At 34.5% G+C, this 22,589-nt stretch overlaps 1 protein-coding gene across 3 annotated transcripts in view; it reads left to right on the forward strand.

Annotated features, from left to right (window-relative positions):
- LOC121371225 overlaps nucleotides 1-22,589 on the forward strand; it is a 48,536-nt gene that overhangs the window by 12,659 nt on the left and 13,288 nt on the right. For 2 of the 3 annotated variants that reach the window (XM_041496958.1, XM_041496957.1), the window contains exons 3-8: nucleotides 14,111-14,258; nucleotides 14,665-14,879; nucleotides 15,741-15,911; nucleotides 16,308-16,678; nucleotides 17,403-19,355; nucleotides 21,941-22,099. In XM_041496958.1, coding sequence (XP_041352892.1) covers nucleotides 14,111-14,258; nucleotides 14,665-14,879; nucleotides 15,741-15,911; nucleotides 16,308-16,678; nucleotides 17,403-19,355; nucleotides 21,941-22,001 — 2,919 coding nt within the window. In that variant the 3' untranslated portion in view covers nucleotides 22,002-22,099. Of the gene's footprint in view, nucleotides 1-14,110; nucleotides 14,259-14,664; nucleotides 14,880-15,740; nucleotides 15,912-16,307; nucleotides 16,679-17,402; nucleotides 19,356-19,484; nucleotides 19,510-21,940; nucleotides 22,100-22,589 lie in introns of those variants that run through there. The other variant, XM_041496959.1, reaches the window with a different exon arrangement.

Consider the following 22,589-nt stretch of genomic DNA (forward strand, 5'->3'; position numbering starts at 1 on the left):
TTCCTGATTTTTACAGATTTTTATTTTCTTGTAATATTTCTTTTTGACATACAGTATTTATTTTATGATCAAAAACAGTTGTATTTTGGTATGTATAATTTACTATTATTTAATGAAATACTTACAACATTTTTGTATGCCAATGTTGTTGGTGTCACATACTGTAGAACCTGTGAAGAATTGTGTTCATTATTCTTGCTTATTATAGAAATGGAATATAATATGTGAACCAGTTACAAAAAAATTGTGAAATGATTTGGACTTGAAATAAAGGTATAGACTACTCAATTGTATATAGTGTTGATTAAACAATGTTAAGTTGATTTTTGGTAGTGTCTTTTTATTATTTAACTGAATCACATGACGCATTAATCTAGCAAAATTTGTAAAAAACTTCAGGCATATTCGTTAATTTGTATGGAAGAATATTACATTATATATATGTACAGTCAAACCTGTCTTAAGCGGTCACACAAGGGAATAGATAAAAGTTGCCGCTTAAGACAGGTGGCCGCTGATTACAGGTTGCGACATATAGTGATTAAAACATATGTTGTTGTTTCTTGTTTTAGCATCTTTACTGCTAATTAATGGATATGTGCTTCACAGTTTATTATAAATAAACTTTTCACATATCGCCTCCTTCAGGAAAAACTGCAACTGGAATGTATTAAATTAACTGTTCTCAACAAGTTTCATAGTCATACTTTCTTAGCTGATACACAGTAGAGATGTCGGGACTGAATGGGTACTAGTATTCCTGAAGGTGTGAAGATCGGTTATTTGCTGCACTTTATCACTGTTGTTAAATATCCCTTTTATATAATAGTAAACATTTACTGTGGTCGCTTAATACAGGTATTTTAGCAATTTGGGATCTGATTTGTGTGGCCACTGGCCACGTTAGACAGGTGACCATTTATTACATGTGCATTTATGTTATAAATCGTTTGGAAGGGAAAAACATAGCCGCTTAAGGCAGGTGACCGCTGATTACAGGTGGCCGTTAGGACAGGTTTTACTGTATATATATAATTTGTAGCAAAAACTAAAATTATTGCTTGGCATTAATTGGAAATGTTAGAGAATGGGTGATTGATTTTATAAAGATTTCATAAGATACAGCTGATAATAAATTAATATTTTTATTGTCATTTGAAGTGTGAAAATGTGTTCTTCCCCTATGTCCACCATCTTTGTTTGACAAAGACCAGTCTTAAATTATATAGCAGATACAATGCATGGAAGACTACATAAAATTTTAAAATAGATACTGATTACTAACATATTAACCCAAAACAACATCAGTTTCTTGCTAATATGATTGTCTTGATATTGTCAAGTGATCATAATGTATTATGTGACTGGTTTATTCCTGAAGATGGTGAAAACTAGTCACTGTTACTGCTCAACCTAATAGTTAAGGTTATGAAAAAGGTTGAGAGAACGGAATAATCTTGTCAAAATGAATTAAATTGTCTGATATTTTATCATTTGATTAACAACTTAATTACTTGTGTGCAATATTTTGTTATATTTCATGTGTGCTATACTATGCTTATATGATATGTATGACATTACTATGTTTGAAATAAATCAAGACAAGACTAAATTAAAAAGAACAAGATAATGAGATAATCCAGTCTTATGGAATCAGTTTAAAAAATATCTTTATGTTCTCTGACAGCATTAATAAAAAAACCCAAAACAAACAGAGTAAAACATAGCATTGGTGGAACTCTTTTTGTTCTGACTGGTTCACCAAAATAAATATTTTAGTTGAACAACAATTTATCTTATTAAAGGGACACACCCTAGTTACGGCTAGTTGTTAACCATTACGGCGTTGTTTTTCGCTATTAAACCCATTTTTTTCACAAATAAAATTGCACTTTACTTACTGTTTATTATTTAGAATATACATTTCCATTCACCTGAAGTGTTTTTTGGTAATCCTGGTAATCCTGGTGTTTGTAATACCACAATTTTTTTTTTTCGTATTTCTGAAAAACGGGTGCATGTTTGAGAAAAAACCCTTGATCAGACAAGATCTAATCTATTTTTAGATGGGATATTTGTCACAGACGTTGGTATACCACGTGACCGTTATCATTTTGGTTCGGTTTGTTTTCTCGTGCACGGTTCGCGCAATCAACATCCGATTTGTTGTTGTTTATTTGTGAAATTTTTCTTCACAGTTCGTGAACATTTTCGGTAACAATAAAGTTCAGACAAGTAAGTATCTCAATACAAAACGTTACAAACCCTTAAAACCAATAATTTTGCTAAGTCCTACGATATCTGGAGAGGGGATACAACCAGGACAGAACAGTTGGAACATGTCCAGGAGAGGTGAAAAGAACGCACCCCAAGTCTGTGAAATTTGTCGTGACGTAGGCATTGTTGTGCTTCGAGCGACATCTACCGGTGACATCAGAATACAAACTTTCAAAATTATTTCAAGCAATTGGGACATGGGGATTCCCATGGTATTTATCGATATAAAAACTGCTTTTTCACTCCATTTGATAAAAACGTGTAAATCAAAATTATTGACATAAAAATATTTTAAACTTTGAATATGTTAATTAATGCACAATGTGCAGATAGTGTTATTTAATGCATCTGTAGTAAGTATCAGTCTTAGGTGAGTGATCACTCCTCCTCCCATACACGCCTCCCATACATTTCAATATATTTATTTGAAACTTCATCCGTCAGTGGGCCCATCGGGCTATTTCTCGCTCCAGCCAGTGCACTACGACTGGTACATCAAAGGCTGTGGTATGTGCTGCCCTGTATGGGATGGTGCATATAAAAGATCCCTTGCTGTTAATCAAAAAAGAGTAACCCATGAAGTGGCAACAGCGGGTTTCCTCCCTCAGTATCTGTGTGGTCCTTAGCCATATCTCCGACACTATATAACCATAAATAAAATGTGTTGAGTGTGTCTTTAAATAAAATATTTCATTTGAAACTTCATGTAGCACCATTTTAGGATCATGATCTTCAGCTCACCTTGATTTTGCTCAGTGAAATTGGTTTGCTACATGAAAAATGTTTTTGAAAAAGTAAATACAAAGGCCTGTTTGAACTTTGAGAGAATAAGAATTATCAGTCCCTTACCGGTCCAACTGGATGGGACTATAAGTTTCTGTCTGTCTGTCGGTCTGTCGGTCTGTCTGACGGTCGGTCGGTCAGTCTATCCATTGATCCATTTTTCACAGAGTTGTGGTCTTTAAATTTAAAAGATAAGAACATTTGTTGGTCCCAGTAGAGGACATGAATTGCTTTAGCAGTACATGTACTCTCATGCCTGTTGGCCAATCCCAAAACCGCATATTTAATGGTTAATAAATATTGTGTAAACCAATATCATTATTATTAGCACTGACTCATTTTACAAATGGACTGATTTTAGACATTGACTGTCGTATGTATATATTTATAATGTATGGTCAAATAACTGTAAAGGCACTAAAGGTCTGTAAAAGAATCACGCAATAATCTAGCAATCAAATTGTAGGTCAGCATCATATCCTTTTGGCCATGTTAGCCACTGCAAGGTGTTCATTATAGAAATAGCAGGTTTGGCTGTATTTTTAACTTGATATTTATGGAGATCGGCATATTAATACTGCTCTCTGCAAACCACTTGTCTGGGGAATCAATTTAATGATTTCTTTAATATTACTTCATTCACTGCAGTATCTGACAGTATCTGACTTCAGTATTATTGATTTATTGTAACCTAATGTAGTACAGTGTAAAGATATCTAGAATTATAAAGCAGTTAATGCCAAATAATTACAAAAAAGAATCCATTCATAATTACACATATTATTCCCTGAGCTGGTTCATCCTATTCTTGTAAGATAGCTAAGGCCATAATTATCTGCCATTACTACATCTTGGACACGATATGGATTGCTGATATGGATTGCTGTGAAAATGCGTGTCAGTAATGGGTTCCTATGAGACTCCGTTGTTCTAATCATGTCACAATTGCTTTTTTGCTTTTTCTGTGCTTTTTTGTTGTTGCTGTCATAGCTGTTCCAGAATTATCACTTGGAAGATTTTTATTTTTTTGGACCTGTCAGTGCTTTAAATTGCGTCAAAGTCGAGTTGATAAATGTTATGCCCAAAATACAGATGCCCAAAATAATCATGCCCAAATTAATCATGCTGATCTAAAAATATTTCATCTAAAAACCACTGAAATGTTAAATTTAATTACATTAAAATAACTTAATGCATTTGTGAATATTGACAACTCTCCAGCAGCTGTTAATGCCAGTACTGAACTAAGATGACCTTCATTTGCCAGAAAAAACAAAAGTCCACGTTGTGCCTAAATTAGTGAGATCTAAAGCCCTGCCTGTACTTTTATTCTGTCTTCAGATTAAATTTAATTTGGTTATTTTTTGTCATTACAGTATTTCATGTACATGTAGGTCTAACAAGATTAATTTAATTAGAATACATTCATTTACAGAGAAGAACAATTATTTTTTTCAAGCTGTAATACAATTTGCTCAAGTTGATATGTTTTATATATTGCCACCCCAATTGGGCTCCCACAACAGTTAGACGTTTTCATTAAATCATTTGTCATTAACTTCCTGTGACACAAAACCAAATCTTCATGTTCAATATTTAATTTTTTTTATTGCTACTTTGTTTTAATAACTGAACTGGCAAATTTTGGCAGGTTTCAACTACCAAATGACATATGGACAACTAATGTTACAGGATTTGAACTTAAGAATTTTTCTCACAAGGCAATATTTTTAATTTAAAACAAAATTGCCATGGGTGAAATGATCCACTGACGTCAGTTTTTATCCTGCCTACAACAATGTTTTTAAAAGTGACATTTGCAGCAAATAAACATGACTGGAAGGTTATTTTGCTGTATGTAGACATATAATATTTCCAATGTACAAATGTTATACACTGGCAGATAATGTACACCAGGTATATACATTTTGCCATTGTTGAGAAGTTTTACCGACAGCACTTTTGTACCATCAGTGATGCTCCCGACCTACGGCAATCTATATCTCCACGACGGTCATTAAGTTCCAGCCCTGATGTTATGTCACACATCTGAGCTGCTTTAGAATGTCATCTTTTAAATTATATACATATAACACCACGAATAGAAGGAGACATTGCTACCTATTAAATAATGCATTATGCAGGACAGCTTACCTTAAGACTGCTGTTACTGTATATATATGTGTTCACATTTTATTAAGGATTGTTGTAGTTGCACATGTTCAGTTTTATTATTGTGTGACCATTATAATTAAAGGTTTTTAAAATTGTGATAACTAGTTCTCAGTATATCAGATTTGTTGTAAATTACCTGAAACAGTGTCCATTCAACAAAGGATATGAGTCAGCTTATTGAACTGAAATCTATATTGTTATTTTTAGACTGTAAGCGTGCACTCATGTTAGCATAACCTGAAACTCCAAAGAAGAAGGTGCAGTCATTCTACACTAATCATACATATTGAATTTGATTAAAAACTACTGTTACCTGTAATTTTTTTAAAAATAGCTACAGTAGTTAAATATAGCACCAGACAATACTAAACAACATACAAGACAAAAATGTAATTTTAACTAAAGAAATCTTAGCTAACAGCCATTGAAATAAGCATAGTGCGTGGTAACCCATGTACAGGTTACCATAAATTATGAGCTTGGTAACCTATATAAAATCTGTAATTCACATTGTTATTACCCTTTCTGGCCTTGGTGGTATTGTGGTTAAGCCATCGGACATAAGGCTGGTAGGTACAGGGTTCGCAGCCTGGTACCGGCTCCCACCCAGAGCAACTTTTAATGACTCAATGAGTAGGCGTAAGACCACTACACCGTCTTCTCTCTCACTAACCACTAACAACTAGCAACTAACCCATTGTCCTGGACAGACAGGCCAGATAGCTAAGGTATGTGCCCAGGACAGCATGCTTGAACCTTAATTGGATATACCGGTAAGCACAAAAATAAGTTGAAATGAAAATTGTTATTACCCTTTCCTGTGCTAAACTGACGAGCCGGTATGGTTCAAACCTGCACCCATGACAGGTGTGCGTTACAACAGCTTGCTCTGAATGTGCACATTAAACCCTTAGACCAGACCAGACCATTGTTATTACTTTAAAATTCCTTCACTGATATGTATTTTTGGTTTAAACGATTTTTATTGCCGTTCAGAAACAGTAGCAGTCTGGAGATTGATCAACATGTTAAGGCCTCTTCCAACATTTTATAATATGAATATAAATTTGACAAGCAATAAAAATAAAACATAATTCATGTTCCAAATTTACTAACAAAGAGGGGAAGTAGAAGGATGTAAAGGTAAAGAAGATGAACAAATTATTACCTTTAACTATTTTACATTATTTAGAATAAGATGTCAGAAGAGAGAGAACGAATGTGACCGATTAATTAATCTCAAAACGTTTGCTATTTATAACGAAGTTTTGGACAGATTTGAATATTGCATTATTTTCTAGGAGACTAAGATTTGGGTCACCAAATAGTAAGATATTACAGTTAAGATTTTGGTAACCTTACCTGACAAATGGGTTTTTCAAATTATGTTATTTTATATGTTGTTTTTTTGTAATTCATTTACATCACTTTTCTTGTACTGATTCTTGTACATGTATGTTTATTTTATAATTGTTTAGCGCTCAAATAATACAACTTTATGTGGTGTAGTTTTTGTTTAATAAGATTTTGTGAAAAATTAGTACCATTCTCGACTTTCTTGACATGTGATAATTTCCTGGTAAACTGAATAACTGTTCTCAACATGTTTTGATGCCTGGCTAGGCAAAACTATCTGGTGTGTTTTATTACAAGAATGTTTTATTTACGAAGAAATTAAATATTTTATACCTGTATCTGCCTACATCAAATATAATTAACAATATTGGTGAGGGTAAAAATAAAAAGATACTGGCTCACATAAAACTAACCAAATATGAAAGGTTTCTGTGAAAAGAATCATGAGGCAAAAGGAATTAAAGAAACATTAATCAAAATCCAGTTTCCTGAGCTTACCTTCCTGGGACGAGGTGTGTGCATTTTGAAGATTTACTTACATGGTAAAGCCATCGATGAAACAGAGGTGGAGAAACCAAGATTTTTTTTTTAGGCACATGTCACAGCCTTTGATATACCAGTCATGGTGCACTGGCTGGATCGAGAAATAGCCCACTAACGGGGATTGATCCTAGATCAACCGTGCATCAATACTATATACTAGTAGTAATATACTAGTGCCCTATAATATACTAGTGCAGTATTTTAGTAGTAACTAAACAAAGGAGGCGAAGATGTAGCTCAGTGGTAAAGAGCGTGCTGGAGGTGTGATTGCTGGGTCGCATGTTCATTTGTCCTTGATGGACTGGGGTTTTTCACAATTCAAACTGATGTTCCTTAACTGGTACGTCAAAGACCATGGTAATTGGTATGTCCACAGTCCTGGCTATGAGAAGATAAATACAACAGATCCCTTGCTTCTTTTTCAGTACTGTGGTGGCAGCACAGAACAAGTGGTGGCAGTTTCTTTTGTTTCTCGCTTACCAAAATGTTGATATATCCAAATAGCCATAGTTTAAGATGTCTTTAAACAAATACTCCTTTCATTTCAATTAAAAGCAAAGGATTCATAACTTAAAGGCATTTAAAGAAATTTAAACAAACTTTAACCAGACTTTAATCTAACTAACATGTAACTGGATGATATCTTTAAACACTGAGGCCAAGTAACAGGTTTAACTGAACTTAACCAGATATTGACTTGGTCAGTCAGCTGGACATCCAGATGAAAAACATCACTGACTGACTTTAGGAATTGTATGTGAGCCAAAAATGAAATTTTAGTTTTTTTTGTTCTTTGTAATTTTCATATTATTACTAAGACATTCTCTTGATATCTTGAGTGAAATAATTTTCATTTGTCATGAGCTTTATCAAGTGACAACAAAAATTATTTCATGAAAGAAAGAAAGAAATGTTTTATTTAATAACACACTCAACACATTTTATTTATGGTTATATGGCATCAGACATATGGTTAAAGACCGTAGAGATATTGAGAGAGGAAACCTGCTGTCGCCACTTCATGGTCTACTCTTTTCGATTAGCAGTAAGAGATCTTTTATATGCACCATCCCACAGACAGGGTAGTACATACCACGACCTTTGATATACCAGTTGTGGTGCACTGGCTGGAACAAGAAATAGCACAATGGGGCCACTGATGGGGATTGATTTTACACCGACCGTGCATTGAGCGAGCGCTGTACCACTGGGCTACGTCCTGCCCCCTATTTCATGAAGGACATAAACATGATACAAAATGGTAGCGAATTTAAAATCCTATTTATTACCCATAATTGATTTAAATTTATATTTAAATATCACTAAACTCGGTTGATTGATGTTCCAGTACGGTCGTCATCCACCAATCGTATGATGTCATCATACATGTTTGACTTCTTAAGTGTTACGGGGGCGGAATGTAGCCCAGTGGTAAAGCATTAGCTTGATGCGCGGTCGATCTAGGATCGATCCCCGTCAGCAGACCCATTGGGCTATTTCTTGTTCCAGCCAGTGCTCCACAACTGGTGTGGTATGTACTATCCTGTCTGTGGGATGGTGCATATAAAAGATCCCTTGCTGCTAATCGAAAAGAGTAGCCCATAAAGTGGCGACAGCAGGTTTCCTCTCTCAATATCAGTGTGGTCCTTAACGATATGTCTGATGCCATATAACCATAAATAAAATGTGTTGAGTGCATCGTTAAATGAAACATTTCATTCATAGGTGTTACGTCCCACTTTACATTCTAGTTGGACATAGCACTGATATGAACCAAGACATTTTTAACCATATTGGTAATAATGTTATTTTTTAATTACCCATTAAAGTTATTTTGTATGCTTGTATTATCACTAGTATCATTAGTATTCCTATTAGTTTGTGTATTGTGATGATCATGAATAAAAGTGTGATCAAAACAGATAACTAATAAATATACTATGTCTTTATTGATTACACTAACAAGGAAGTGTGGTAACCTGTGCGCTGCTCATGTTCCTTCACTATTGATAAACATTACTCGGGAGCGTCACCTTATATTGCAAGGTCTTAATCAGCCACAGACAATATATTGATTTTATGTCACACACTGTCTGAACTGTGTAAGTAATACCATGGGAGCATGCTTTTTTTTCTCCTTTCATTTCGTTGTCTTGTTTGTATTTTATTGTTTGTGACATTAAGATGTATTATTGAATTTATTGTTGCTGCACTGTGTGTCATCAGTACAAACATAATAAATACACTTGTATGTAGGCCACCTTAGGACCTACAGAATATGGTTATTTATAATGTATACATACGGGACTATTCTAAAGTGCGCTTTACAGACAGATGGTTGTTGGAATGTGCATTATTAGTTAGTAGGCAGTGTTGTTCTGTGGCTACACCGGCCTCAGTGGCATCGTGGTTAGGCCATTGGTCTACAGGCTGGTAGGTAATGGGTTCAGATCCCAATTGAGGCATGGGATTTTTAATCCAGATACCGACTCCAAACCCTGAGTCAGTGCTCCGCAAGGCTCAATGGATAGGTGTAAACCACTTGCACTGACCAGTGATCCATAACTGGTTCAACAAAGGCCATGGTTTGTGCTATCGTGCCTGTCGGAAGTGCAAATAAAAGATCCCTTGCTGCTAATCGGAAAGAGTAGCCCATGTAGTGGCGACAGCAGGTTTCCTCTCAAAATCTGTGTGGTCCTTAACCATATGTCTGACGCCATATAACTGTAAATAAAATGTGTTGAGTGAGTCATTAAATAAAAATTTCTTTCTTTGTTCTGTGGCTACAGCCACCATCATCAGTACATGTACCTACTATTCATGCCTAAAATTATTCAGTCATACTTTTTTCAACCAGGCTTCTATTTTCAAAGATAATAAATTAACACCTTGGATTATAAGGTACTATTTTCCTGTTCATTTGCATTCAAAACATTTGTTTGAAATTGAAATAATTAAACTTCATTCCTTTTTGATGAAGGATTATATATCTTTTTTATCGGGGTTAGTGTTTGTTTTCATGAATATATAAAGAAAAATAATACTGAATAGAAATGAGCAAAAACTGAGGCTTTTAATAATTGAACAGGACAATAGCATGTTCGACATCATATAATATGCATGTCTTGTTTCTTATCTTGCAGCATCTTATGCATAATTAAAGACAAATTGTGTTTAGAAAGTCAGCCTTTGTCATATATAGTTCACCATATTTCATTATTCTTACTGGGTGAAAATTAAAGAGTGGTGTGACTCCCACCCATTCCCCCCAACGAAACGTGAAAACATTTTAGAGCTTGGTTAACACACTTTTATATATGAAGGTCAATACATACAGTTGATAGTTCATAAATTAAAGTAGGTTTTTTTTGCCTTCCTTTAGCTTGTCAACTTCTGGCTTTGTCATGAATATCTAAAATATTGGAATCTGTTGGTCTTTTTTTTTTTTTACTATAGCCTTAAACAAATAATGTTGTCTGTTTTGTCATGGCATACAAAGTAGAATGAGAGTAATGAATATAGATTTTACTTTATGTAATTATATAATAAATATTGAAAATAAGGCTTCTCAATAAACATATAGGTAACTGATAAAATCTGATTTGTTTTATTTCAACTGGATTTTAGAGTTGACAATATGGAAGCATTTGTGTCGTCACTAATTGCCTTGAGTAATCCGGTTGCTGGATGCCATAACATGTCTGGCAGTGAACCACTTGTATTGTTTAGCCTTATGTAATGCCAAGCTGCTAATTGCTAACAGATGAGTTTATTTTGTTCAAGTTGACAGGTTTGTATTTTCTCAATATAAAATGTAAACTCAGCCAGAACTTAAAGGTGCTTAGATCCATAATCTGTCGGAGGTTTGTTTCTTCTGGATTTGATTGGCTTAGAGAAACACGTGACAAGAAGCGTGTTTCCTTTGATGTCGAATTTGCAGACTTCTGTGGGGGAAAAAAAGAGTGCATTTCGAAATATCAGGGTGGGTAGAAATGAAGGTGGTAAAATATGGCAGGATGCAGAAAAATAAAAAGAACAGAGAAAAATAAAAAGAACAGAAAAATAAAGTGAGGGCTGCAAAATGTGAAAGACGGGTGCAGCGAGAACACTATTTTTACAATACTAACACATTCCAATCTGTGTTTGCCATGATATCAAAGACCAATGTATATGCTCTGGTCACTTGGAAAATCTCACCAGAAAATTACATGATGACTAGTCGTTATGACTGAATTGAACATCAAAGTGTATACTAGTTTATTTAATACATTTAGAACAACAATATATGTTTAAAACAATTATAATTACATCCACATTAGTTCATGACCAAGTTGACATCTGAAGGAAAACAATAGAAAATACTTTAATCACTCAAGTTTATGTCTTGACTGTAGGCCTTTTAATTGTTATGTTGTTTTTATGGTATCGTAAGTTCATAATACCATATGGTAAAACACAGGGAGTAAGGACTGTTTTTAATGACCATGGTTTTTGGCACATTGGGGGTATGGAACATGAACAATGGATACATAAAAAAATCAGTTCAGTTGTTATCAATAGCATCTTTTGTGTGATTTTTGGTAACTGTGTCTTTATGTCTGTAATGGCATACGTGGAAAATGGTCCTAAAAGCTATGAACATATCTTTGTAGCTACTGAACAAAACCAGTTTTGCTTGCTTGTTTGGGTTGCCACAAATGATTTCCAATACTTGACTAGATTTTAATGATTCTGCCAAAGTTAGAATGGTTGTAATTCTCAGTAGTGTCTGACGTATGAAGACGGTGCCATATTGATCTGGTTAGAGCCATTATTCCATGTCTGTTCCACTATTGTGGTACATAACAAGTTTATTAGAAACGTGTCTATCTTTTACCCTGTTGGTTAGATGGTGCTTATTATAGATCTGTGCAGTAAAGTGAATGTGCACGATACATTCAAGAAAGTAACCATGCTGTGCTAATTTTTAGATCAATCATTTACAAGTATGAAAATTATATTTTTGTCCTTCCAGCTAAATGAACATAAGACTGTTTAATTATTTGTTTGAGCAAAACATGTAATTAACTTTTATGTCATGTTAATTTTTATTTGTCACTTGTGTCACATGTCACATCTGTGGAGTCAGAATGTATTGAAAAGAATTTGGGTCTGACTGGTCGTAATCCATAATAACTGGGTAGTTTTTGTGCTTTAGTGTTTTTACTATTATTTATATTAATCATGAAATATTCTGGTCTTTAATTGGGAATATAGGTCTTTATATGGGGTGGTCTTAGAACCAGGGTGATCGATCATTAGGTGGAGTTTATTGTTTATGCACTGAGTAATATTTTTACGATTAAGTCTCACAAATATTTGTTATCATTATGGTTAAAAACAAATAGTTTGTCAAATACTGTACAATAATGTGATATAAGGTTTCATGTGAATCTGTGAACTTGAGTATCAGAGTAAAATATTTGTTTTTCTTGTCGACTAAACTGAATTAGGCAAGTTATGCATAGTGCTAGATAAATCTGTCTGGCCATCCAGGGCAAGATGATTTCTAAATAGTCTGACTTCATAAAACTCATGTTTTACCACGATTGATGTCATAACTCATGTTTTTCAAGTTGCCATTTCATGTCAGATCATTGTTTTAAAAATATTACACAAATCAATATTTTTCACTTTATATATAAGTTGTAACATTTTTATGCTGTTGCATAATGTGGACTATATTTGTCAGTGTATTATTAAATGAGTTTGTTGGTGAAATGTTTATGAATCATTCTAGAATAAAAATACCTTTGATATATTGTTTTGTTACTGCAGGGAACATTTCAATTTCAAAATTTTGATTAGCAAAATTTCTAGTCTATTGAAAATTGATTAGCATGCAACTACTGTTTAATGTTTCAAAATTAAAATCACAGAAACTTGTGTAGCTAATAGCAATGTGATACTAAACTAAATGTTCCCTGTACTGTAATTAAATGGGCAAGAAAAAGAATCCATCATTATTGCGAGGGGTAGGTAAGGCAATTCTAAACCTCAGGACAGAATGTAAACCTTGGCCCTCATAAAATAAAATTGTTTTCCTTTGGATTAGAATTGCCTTATCTATACCTCACAACGGTGATAGATTCTATTATTCCACTGTTATATAGCTTGAATATGACCTTCATTTATGTAAAAAAAAATTCATCGACCCTTTCACGTCAGTCACAAAGTAAGTTATTATAAATTCAGAAGTGGAATGAATTAATCCAAGATCATATGCCGGCTTATCATGTTGTTTATTTAGCACCTATCGGTAATTATCTTTCTAGTACAGACAATTGTACTACGATAATCGTTAGCTGAATGAACCTTGCATGTAACACCAATCAATTGGTGAGCCTAGGCAGGCCTCGCCGGTTTACTTTAAGCATTTTAATCGCTACTCTATGCATGAGCGTCGGGATATCTTGTTTTTAACTTGAAATACATGAGAGATCAATGTAATATAGTGATTGCAACAATAACTGGTAAAGGGTGCTTCATGCACTTTCATTTTTACTCAACGTTGTCAATATATCGCTAAAGATTCTACAACAGCATAATAAAGAACGATTTTTTAAATTAATAAATATTTATAAATACAAACTACCAGTGTATCTCATCCGACATTTGACTGCGATTTCGTTACTCATGAGTCATTTGGACCATCTCGCCCAAGCCAGTTTTACGGAAATATGCTAGGTGTTCCGATTGGTTTTTGTGTTACAGAAGCACCTGACAACAGCCGAATGCATGGTTCGAACTACCCGATGGGTCGAACAGACTTTGATGCACCGACAGTGTTCGAGCCAATGAGATTTTACTATATATATTAATGCATCTGGTATATAATTGTATCTTGTAATAAAATACTTATGGTAAGGTAATAATAATCACAAATAAATGTATTTACCATAGCCAAGTCAGAAGACTGTTTTATTTTGTCTTTTAGTTGAGGAAGATAGGTGGTGGTGGATTTGGGGAGATCTATGAAGCAACAGACATGGTCACAAAAGAGCTAGTTGCACTGAAACTGGAATCGGCAAAACAGCCCAAACAAGTTCTCAAAATGGAGGTCGCTGTGCTGAAGAAACTACAGGGTGAGTAATCAGAAGAAAAAATATTACAACTGAACCTGTTGTATGATTCTAAACTTTGAAAATACAGAGTGGGTAAAGCCTGTGACATTTCTAGTGAGATATGTTTGTCTTATATATGCATGGTTGAAGGAATATAAGACTCCATCGTATGTGGTTACGTGGAATAGAAAAAATATACCCAAGATGTTGTAAATTTTGATCTGGGACATGGCTTGCTGAGTCCCAGGGTTAAAATTTCACCACCGAGGAAATATCTTTTATAGCTGTCTTATGCATAAGAATGAGAGAATAAGTTTTTATTATTAATGTTCTGTTATTTAATAAGTTACATGTGTGTCTATAAGCACTGAAAATAGTTAAAATGTTGTAAATTTAGTGAATTAAAACTTTCACTTTTGTTATGTAGGCCACGACCATGTCTGCCGTTTCATAGGCTGTGGGCGAAATGAGCGCTACAACTATGTTGTGATGTCATTGCAAGGCAAAAATCTAGCTGAGTTGAGGAGGAGCCAACCAAGGGGTTGCTTTTCATTAAGTACAACTATTCGACTTGGTGCACAGATACTCAAGGCTATTTCATCAATCCATGAAGTAGGCTTCCTACATCGAGACGTCAAGCCAGTAAGTCAGGGTTCACAGTGTAGTACAGGTAGAAGAAGAAATTACTGTAAATCATACAGTATTAGAGGATCTTAAAATTTACTAAAATCCAAATAAAGTGACAGATTAGCGGCATAAACCTTTAGTGAGTTCGGCATATCAGACACTAAAAAAAGTAAACTGCAGTTGTAAGACTAGCTAAAATAATACATTTGATATATTTTGACATTATGCAACTTGCAGACATTTAAATTTAGTAGAAAATTGCAGTACTGTGCATGCTAACTAATAATTGTTATTTGCTATCCTTTTGGTGTAATTAATAACATGTAACTATTGTCTGTTCAATTGAACAACAACAGAACAATCGCATAATTTTTTTTTTTTAACAGTATTGTACGTTGCTTTAAATTTAGCATTATGAAATATTAGTATCTTGTATGGCCTTGCTAATTTTGCTAAAATTTTATTCTTGCTAATTTCTGATTTATAGGGTTGGGGGTGGGGGGGGGGGAATTATACTTGTCCTGATATTGTGTATTTCACTCTAATCAATGGACTGTAATATTCCATTGTGTCCACTGTCTCCAATGTCCGGCCACATGATAATCTCTTCCTTCTTCATTTTTATTTAACTGTTCAAGGAACATAGGCATGAATTAATAAAATATCACTTACTTTCTGGAAGTCTTGATGGTTTAAATAATATGGCTGCATTTTGCCTGGTAATTTAAATAAAATCTAGAAAAAACATTCTGGTATTTAGCAAAAACAACAACCCCAAAACACCATTCAAACATATTATTTTCAAATGAATCTAGTAACTGCTTAAATTGTGTTTTGTGATTTTTGATGGTTATGAAGACTTTTTTTTACTTTCAGTCAAATTTTGCAATGGGCAAATCAGCGACTAACTGTCGTAAAGTTTACATGCTTGATTTTGGCTTAGCAAGACAATACACAACATCAACTGGTGAAGTCAGGCCACCAAGAGCTGCTGCTGGATTCAGAGGAACAGTGCGATACGCTTCAGTTAATGCTCATAAAAACAAGGTTAGTACTGATAACAGGTATGTCAATTATCAACGGATTTGCTGATTTCCAATTTTCTTATGGTCATTTAGACAATTTTTTTTAGATCATTACAACTGATGTAAAACTGATTTTTATGAACTTTGATAAAATATTTTTCTCGCTCCACTTGACTTCAAACATTTTTGTTTGTTTGGGGTGTTTTCTTGTTGACATCCTTGTGATACTACTACTCATTATTTAAATTTGTAAGCAAAAGTGGAGTTTAAGGGAAGGCGTGAATGGATGTGTTGTACTGAAAATTGTGGCTTTCAACAGTAGAATTATGTGATTATTTATGCATATTTATCTGACAAGTTGAATTTAAAATGGCATATTTTAGAAGTCTTGTACTATCTCTGTTTAATTATTCTTTAGGAAATGGGTCGTCATGATGACTTGTGGTCTCTGTTTTATATGATGGTGGAGTTTGTTATTGGTCAATTGCCGTGGCGCAAGATCAAAGACAAGGAACAAGTAGGGACTATGAAAGAGAAGTATGACCACACGCTACTGCTCAAGAACATGCCGTCCGAGTTCCGACTTTTTCTTGAGCACATCCAGTGTCTGGAGTATTATGACAAGCCAGACTACACGTTGCTGCAGAACCTCTTTGAACAGTGCATGCGCCGGAAAGGCATCAAGGAAAGTGACCCGTACAACTGGGAGAAGCCACAGAATGATACATCATTAACCGCGTCGGTCACTTCACAGCCTGTAGCTATCAGACAGACTTTGGCTGGCCAAGGGTATGTACAAGTATAATACGAAATTTTTATTGGAGAAGTCTTTTTGAATTTCTTTTCTGAAACCTTATAATGTTTTCACAATTGGTTATTTAAGGATTGCCTGTTATTTTTTTCTAGGTTTATAAGTATATGAACAAAACAAATAAAAAATTCATTAACCTAAATGAAATTAACATTCTATATAATTAAATTTGAAACAGTGTTATAATAACACCAACAAGTTTATATTTTATTATTAGTTATCTCTTTGTATCTGCTGCTATCTATTTGAGGTACAAAAGTTTATTTGAGGATAATAAAGACTACAGATGATAATTTCATGGGTTCAGCGATCGAGATAGTTAATATTTTCTTAAATTAAGAGATATTGTAATTACAACACATGGACTCTATTGAACTCCACATCTTCATTTGGATTTGTGTAAACCAGAAAAATCTCAAAGTCCCATTGACTGAAAGTTAATTTATCACAGTTAATATATTATGTGTCTAACTGCCAAATCTGGATGCTGTCAACTTCAAACTTCAGATGGTAATTGAATAAAGAAATAAGGAAATAAAACATGATTTCAATGTATTGATTATGTATACAGACATACATAGTATATTTGGTTTGTCTTGAAACCCCACCCCCACCCCAACATGTTATAGAATATGTATTGGTCTTGTCTAGAAAGTACATTTAGTCTTAGTAATTGAATCTGAATGCTTGTACTTCTTCCAGAGTTATGCAGTTTGGGCCAAACACACCAGGCCACGGTGCTACTGATATCATCGACGAAAACCTGTCTCAGGAAGAAGCTGAAGACCAGCTGAAAAAGAACATGCCTGATTTCATCATTCCAGATAGCAAGTACCACCCGGAAATAGACAACCGCGTTGTTGAGGAGAAAGGGGACATCCTGCTCGTGCCTAAAACAGATTTTGAAACGGAGGCTAAGAAATATGAGGCTGAGCAGAAGGTAAAGGACACTCCAGAAAATGGCACTAATGTTGAGAATGGTTATGGCCCCGACTTGCCAGAAAGGACTGGAAGCAATGCTCAAGATGTTGAACACATTCCAACATTCAGGATATCCCAGATGGTAGGTGGTGAGCAGGGCATGATGCAGATTTCTCAAGAGATGGAAAAAGCTGCATTAATGAGGACTGAAAATGGGATACACAATGTTGGGAAGGATGATTGTGATAAAAACAAAGATCCATTAATTCCAGATGGTACTGCAATGTTTGTTAGTAACTCCCAGCTTGCTGATTCGAAACCAGTTGATGGTGCTACGCAACCAGGGAAGGACACCAGTGTTAACCCAAATACCTCTGGTTTGCCAGCTAGCCTGGCTAAGGCTCCAGATATATGTAACTATAATGTAGATTTTGATGAAAATGGTGATGACAGGTGCAATATTAGCAAGAACTTAGTAGATCCCGACTTCCTTATCAGTAGAGCACCAGTAACTTTTGCAATACTTCAGACTGAGGAGAAGACTCATACCGTTGGTGATGATGACGATGCAGCAGAGAATGCCACTCGTGCTGCACCGTTCACTATTGCCAGTCAGTGGGTGTCGGCGTTTGGATCAAGTGGGGAGGACAGTGATGCAGATCAGAGTGATGTAGAAAGTGTAACAAAGCTAGGAGTGGATGGAAAAATCAAATACTTCAAAACCAAATCAAAAAAGAGTTTCATGAACACAATAGCTGATGTAGATGATATTGATAGCATGGCTAGAAATTCTCTCGTTTTACTGGATGATAAGGATTTGAGGGACACTTTTCGAGGATCTCTTGTGTTTGATGATGATGAAGAAGAGAATGCTGAACATCCTGTTGCTCAAGGGAAGAGTCCTGCATTCAAAGAACCAGAAAAGGTCAGGAAGCAGTCGTTGCCACCTCGGCAGTCTGAAGGTGTTACTTTAATTGACATGAAAAGAAGTAGTAGTGTGGACAACAAAGATCGGAAAGGTGGTAAAAAAACATCCAGTTTTTCTAGTCCTAGGAAAATGCCAGACAAATTAGCAAAAGATATTGGCAACCGAATTGGATCCCCTCTGAAGCAGAGTACCAGTAGCTCTTCCAAAATTACATTCAGAAACAGAGATTCTTTTAGTGATGAGAAAAAACATGGTAAAAGTAGGCCAAAGGTTGTTGCCACAGGCAAACCTCCCCCATATCAGTCTGTTAAAAAAGATAAAAATATACCAGAATCTCTCAAAGAGAAAACAATTTCCAGTGTCGATCCTTCAGTTAAAAATCAAAGTAGTGTAAAAGGTCCCATTTCAAAACCAAAAGATAGTTCAGTGGACAAAAATAAGCTCTTAAATGATGCTAAACATGCCCTTGCAACTGAAGAGGTTAATAACAGTGCCAATTCTCAACATGCAGGCATCGATCCACCGATATTAGAAAGCCAAATCCAGTCTCCCAGTGCACCTGATGCTCTATGCAATGACAATAATGTGCCATCAACTAGCGGCAGAGTGGATCAGCAAGCCAACACGAGGGATACATCGTCGCCTGCGCCACAGCGTCCAGTGAGAAGGCGTTCACAGTCGGCATCGAGAGTGGAAAACCTGAGTCGGCACATGGACGATGACACAGGGCGCGTCACTCCAATCAATCTGGATGGAGACAACTGCATGCCACATCCTCCACCAGGCCAGGCACCAAGAAATGCACGGTAATAAGCTTATTGGTTTAATTCGGTGTTCTTTAGTTTTACACAATGTTACTTGAAAAATGTTTTTCATTCATAGAATTATTTGTGCTGTGTGTTTGAAAATGTTTTCGATTTTATCTTCTCTTTTAGAGTTTGATGGTAGTGCTGTAATAAGGTATTGTTCTAGATTGTGTTTGTTTTTTTAAGTGGTTGCATGCTTCTGGTGGTGTAGGGTAAGGACTGTGGTACTAAGAGGTATTAACTAACTTAAACATGTGGGTGTGGAGATTGCAATGTTGAGATACTGAAACTTCTTAGATATAAATATTTGAGATAGGGAAGCATTGAAAAGAAAAACTCTGAAAATATAAAGAATATGGTTATTACCCAGTAAAATAAATAAATAAAATATAATATATTTTTTACTGAGCTAAGTAAGCTCTTTGATTACACAAGTCACTAATGTACTCAAAAAATTGTTTTGTTTTTATTGTAATCCATATTCTTTTCCGATGAAATATCTTCTGTTTCCTACACATTGCAGATTCGTCCATAATAGATATGTGAATGTTTAATTAACACCCATTAACTCAATTAAATTTTTTTGCATCATTTGTTTAACAAAATTATTTAAGTTACCGTAATTCATTTCATTAAATATTTAGATGTTTTTAAGTGACTGTTGAAACAGTGAAAACCATGATTCTTCCATGTATGCAAGCCTCCATACAGTGATGTGATCTAAAATCATGGGTAGTGCAGTACTCTACTTGCACCTTTTTGAGTGGATATAACTCGGGGGTAGAGTGCTTTCCTGAAATGTGATGGGCCTGGTAGCATGTTGGTAGTGTGTCATCAGAATCATGGAATCAAAAGTTTTTTACTCATAATGTAACGTAACCCACCATTACCATGATTACTCAAACACAATTTCCGATGGTCTCAGATGTTCACAAGGCATGCAACTGCAAATATGATAGTACCAATTCACCAAAAAAATAATTTGAAAACCACGTGTCATTCATATGTGTACTGCTATTTTTATAAATACAATGTAATTCTATTTTGCTAAGTGTTAGTTGAATTTGGCTACAGATTTCTGATAAAATTGCTATTAATTATTGGTGTCCAGCTTGAATCTTAAGTAAGGAATCTTTGATATGCACTTTCTCACAAGCAGAACAGTAAATAACATAGCCTCCGATACACAATTTGGTGTAGATTGGTTTGGACAGGGTGAAAACTCAGCAGGTCCACTTAGAGCAATTGATCTGACATGCGTATGCCCCATTGCACCTCAAGCAAGTACTCTACCAACTGACTGCAGTTAACAGACAGTATTGACACATCAAGATGGAATACCTTTTTCCTTATTTAGCAGTTAAATGGTGGTCTTTTAGAATTCTCTCTCTTTTTAAATTGTTAAATACAGTTATTTTCGTACTAAAATAACGGGTAACTGTATTATATTTGCAAAGAATTAACTAATAGTCTCCCTTACATACCCCTGCCCCTCCCCTTTCCATCACCCCTGTAATTACATTTAAAAATAGTGACTGATTAATGGTATGCAACTTTCTGCTAAATCAGACCAGTTCACCAAATCTTGAACATTATTAAGGCTTGTTTTGATTTATGTGTCATTATGCTGTAATCTATTATTTAAAAACCTGTTTTATTTGCTTTTATAAGTTATTTGTGTACTTTGCTCTTTAATTTTATTTTTATGTGTTCCTATGAATGTAGTATTCACATTTATACAGTTAGCTTCAAAAGAGACTTTCATATATTAGTCACGAAGTGTACTCGTAATTTCAGCAGCATCTTTTCATTTATCTTCAGGCAACATTTCTACCAAGGATATAATCTAAAGTCTAAAATTGTACACATGTAGTCAGCAGTCATGCAAATTGGAATATATCATGAAAGTATTCAAAACACACATTCAGTTTTATCATGATTGTAAATTCTTAGAACATCTGTCTAACACACTGTTATGTTACATGTACCATACTTGAAACTTCTTGATTAAGAAACTTTCTATAAATTACTACATGTCCTATGTATTTCTGGTTATCCTAATGTTTGCAGTAGCTAAAGTCAGTTTGTAAGTTTGTACAGACAATTATTCACTTTAAATAATTTTAACAGTCATGAAAATGAAGAAACCCTCATTTAAAAATTTCATTAGACTATATGGCTGAAGTCAAATCAACCGATTCCACTGAAAAAGAATCCTGAAATTTTAAAAGTAATATTGTGGCTTTGTGGCGATCTTGGTTAAAATATTAAAGATTTTTGTTCCTAAAATATCTTAGTTGACTTCTTAATTCATATTTGGCAGCAAATACTTAACAGGCTTTGAAATGAAAATTCATAATGTGCATCTTTTATTTAAAAACAAAAACAAATGCATGGTTGCAATTTTAATTTTATTCAAGTTGATTAAAATTTGTAATTGTTTAATGTAGTGTATGAATTTGTAGTTGTGTAATGTGCAAGTGTTTGTACAGTGAAACTTTGGATATTTTTTCTCAACTGAATCGTGTATTCCTTATTAGTGTGTTGCCTGGTGGTAAGTTTGACACTGCTTTTATGTTTTGCAGACGTCGACGTTATAAAGTAGCCTCATCTAACCTGAGCCCCCGTGACCCCACGTCTTCATGAGCATGGTCTACTTAGCCATTTTCTCTCCATTATTTTCTGTTGATGTTCATCTTCATTTGTCTTATTGTTGGACCCCTGTGAGAGGCTTGCACCAATAGGTAAATAGAACACTTCAAGTCTGTCTGCCACATTATGTAGGACGTTGGTTTTGTTAAAAACTGCAGTTTGAAACTATGTGGAAATACACGTTTTGCAGTTTTGAAAATAAACAAAAACAATTTGGATACCGGTACTAATATTAAGTTTTTTTGTTATCCCCCATTATTACAATACATATTTTTAATAAATATTTTTTTAAATTATAATTTATGCAAAATACACAATAAATGTTATCTTGGAATCTGCATAAACTGAATCACTTTGGGACCTCAACATTTATTCCATTAGAGTGAGAGATCCGCTATATTCAGGATTTGCATTTTGTCATAATTTTTTATATACGGTACATTCTGGTTGAAGAAATTGCAATCAGCTGAATGATTTCCAAATTGGCCAAATTGTTCCAAAATATCTCAAAACACAAACCTGCATTACCGGTAATTAAACTAATTAAAATTAATAATTAAAAGTTACATTTGTTTAAACATA

Source organism: Gigantopelta aegis, chromosome 4, assembly GCF_016097555.1.
Source record: "Gigantopelta aegis isolate Gae_Host chromosome 4, Gae_host_genome, whole genome shotgun sequence".
NCBI classification, from domain to species: Eukaryota; Metazoa; Mollusca; class Gastropoda; order Neomphalida; family Peltospiridae; genus Gigantopelta; species Gigantopelta aegis.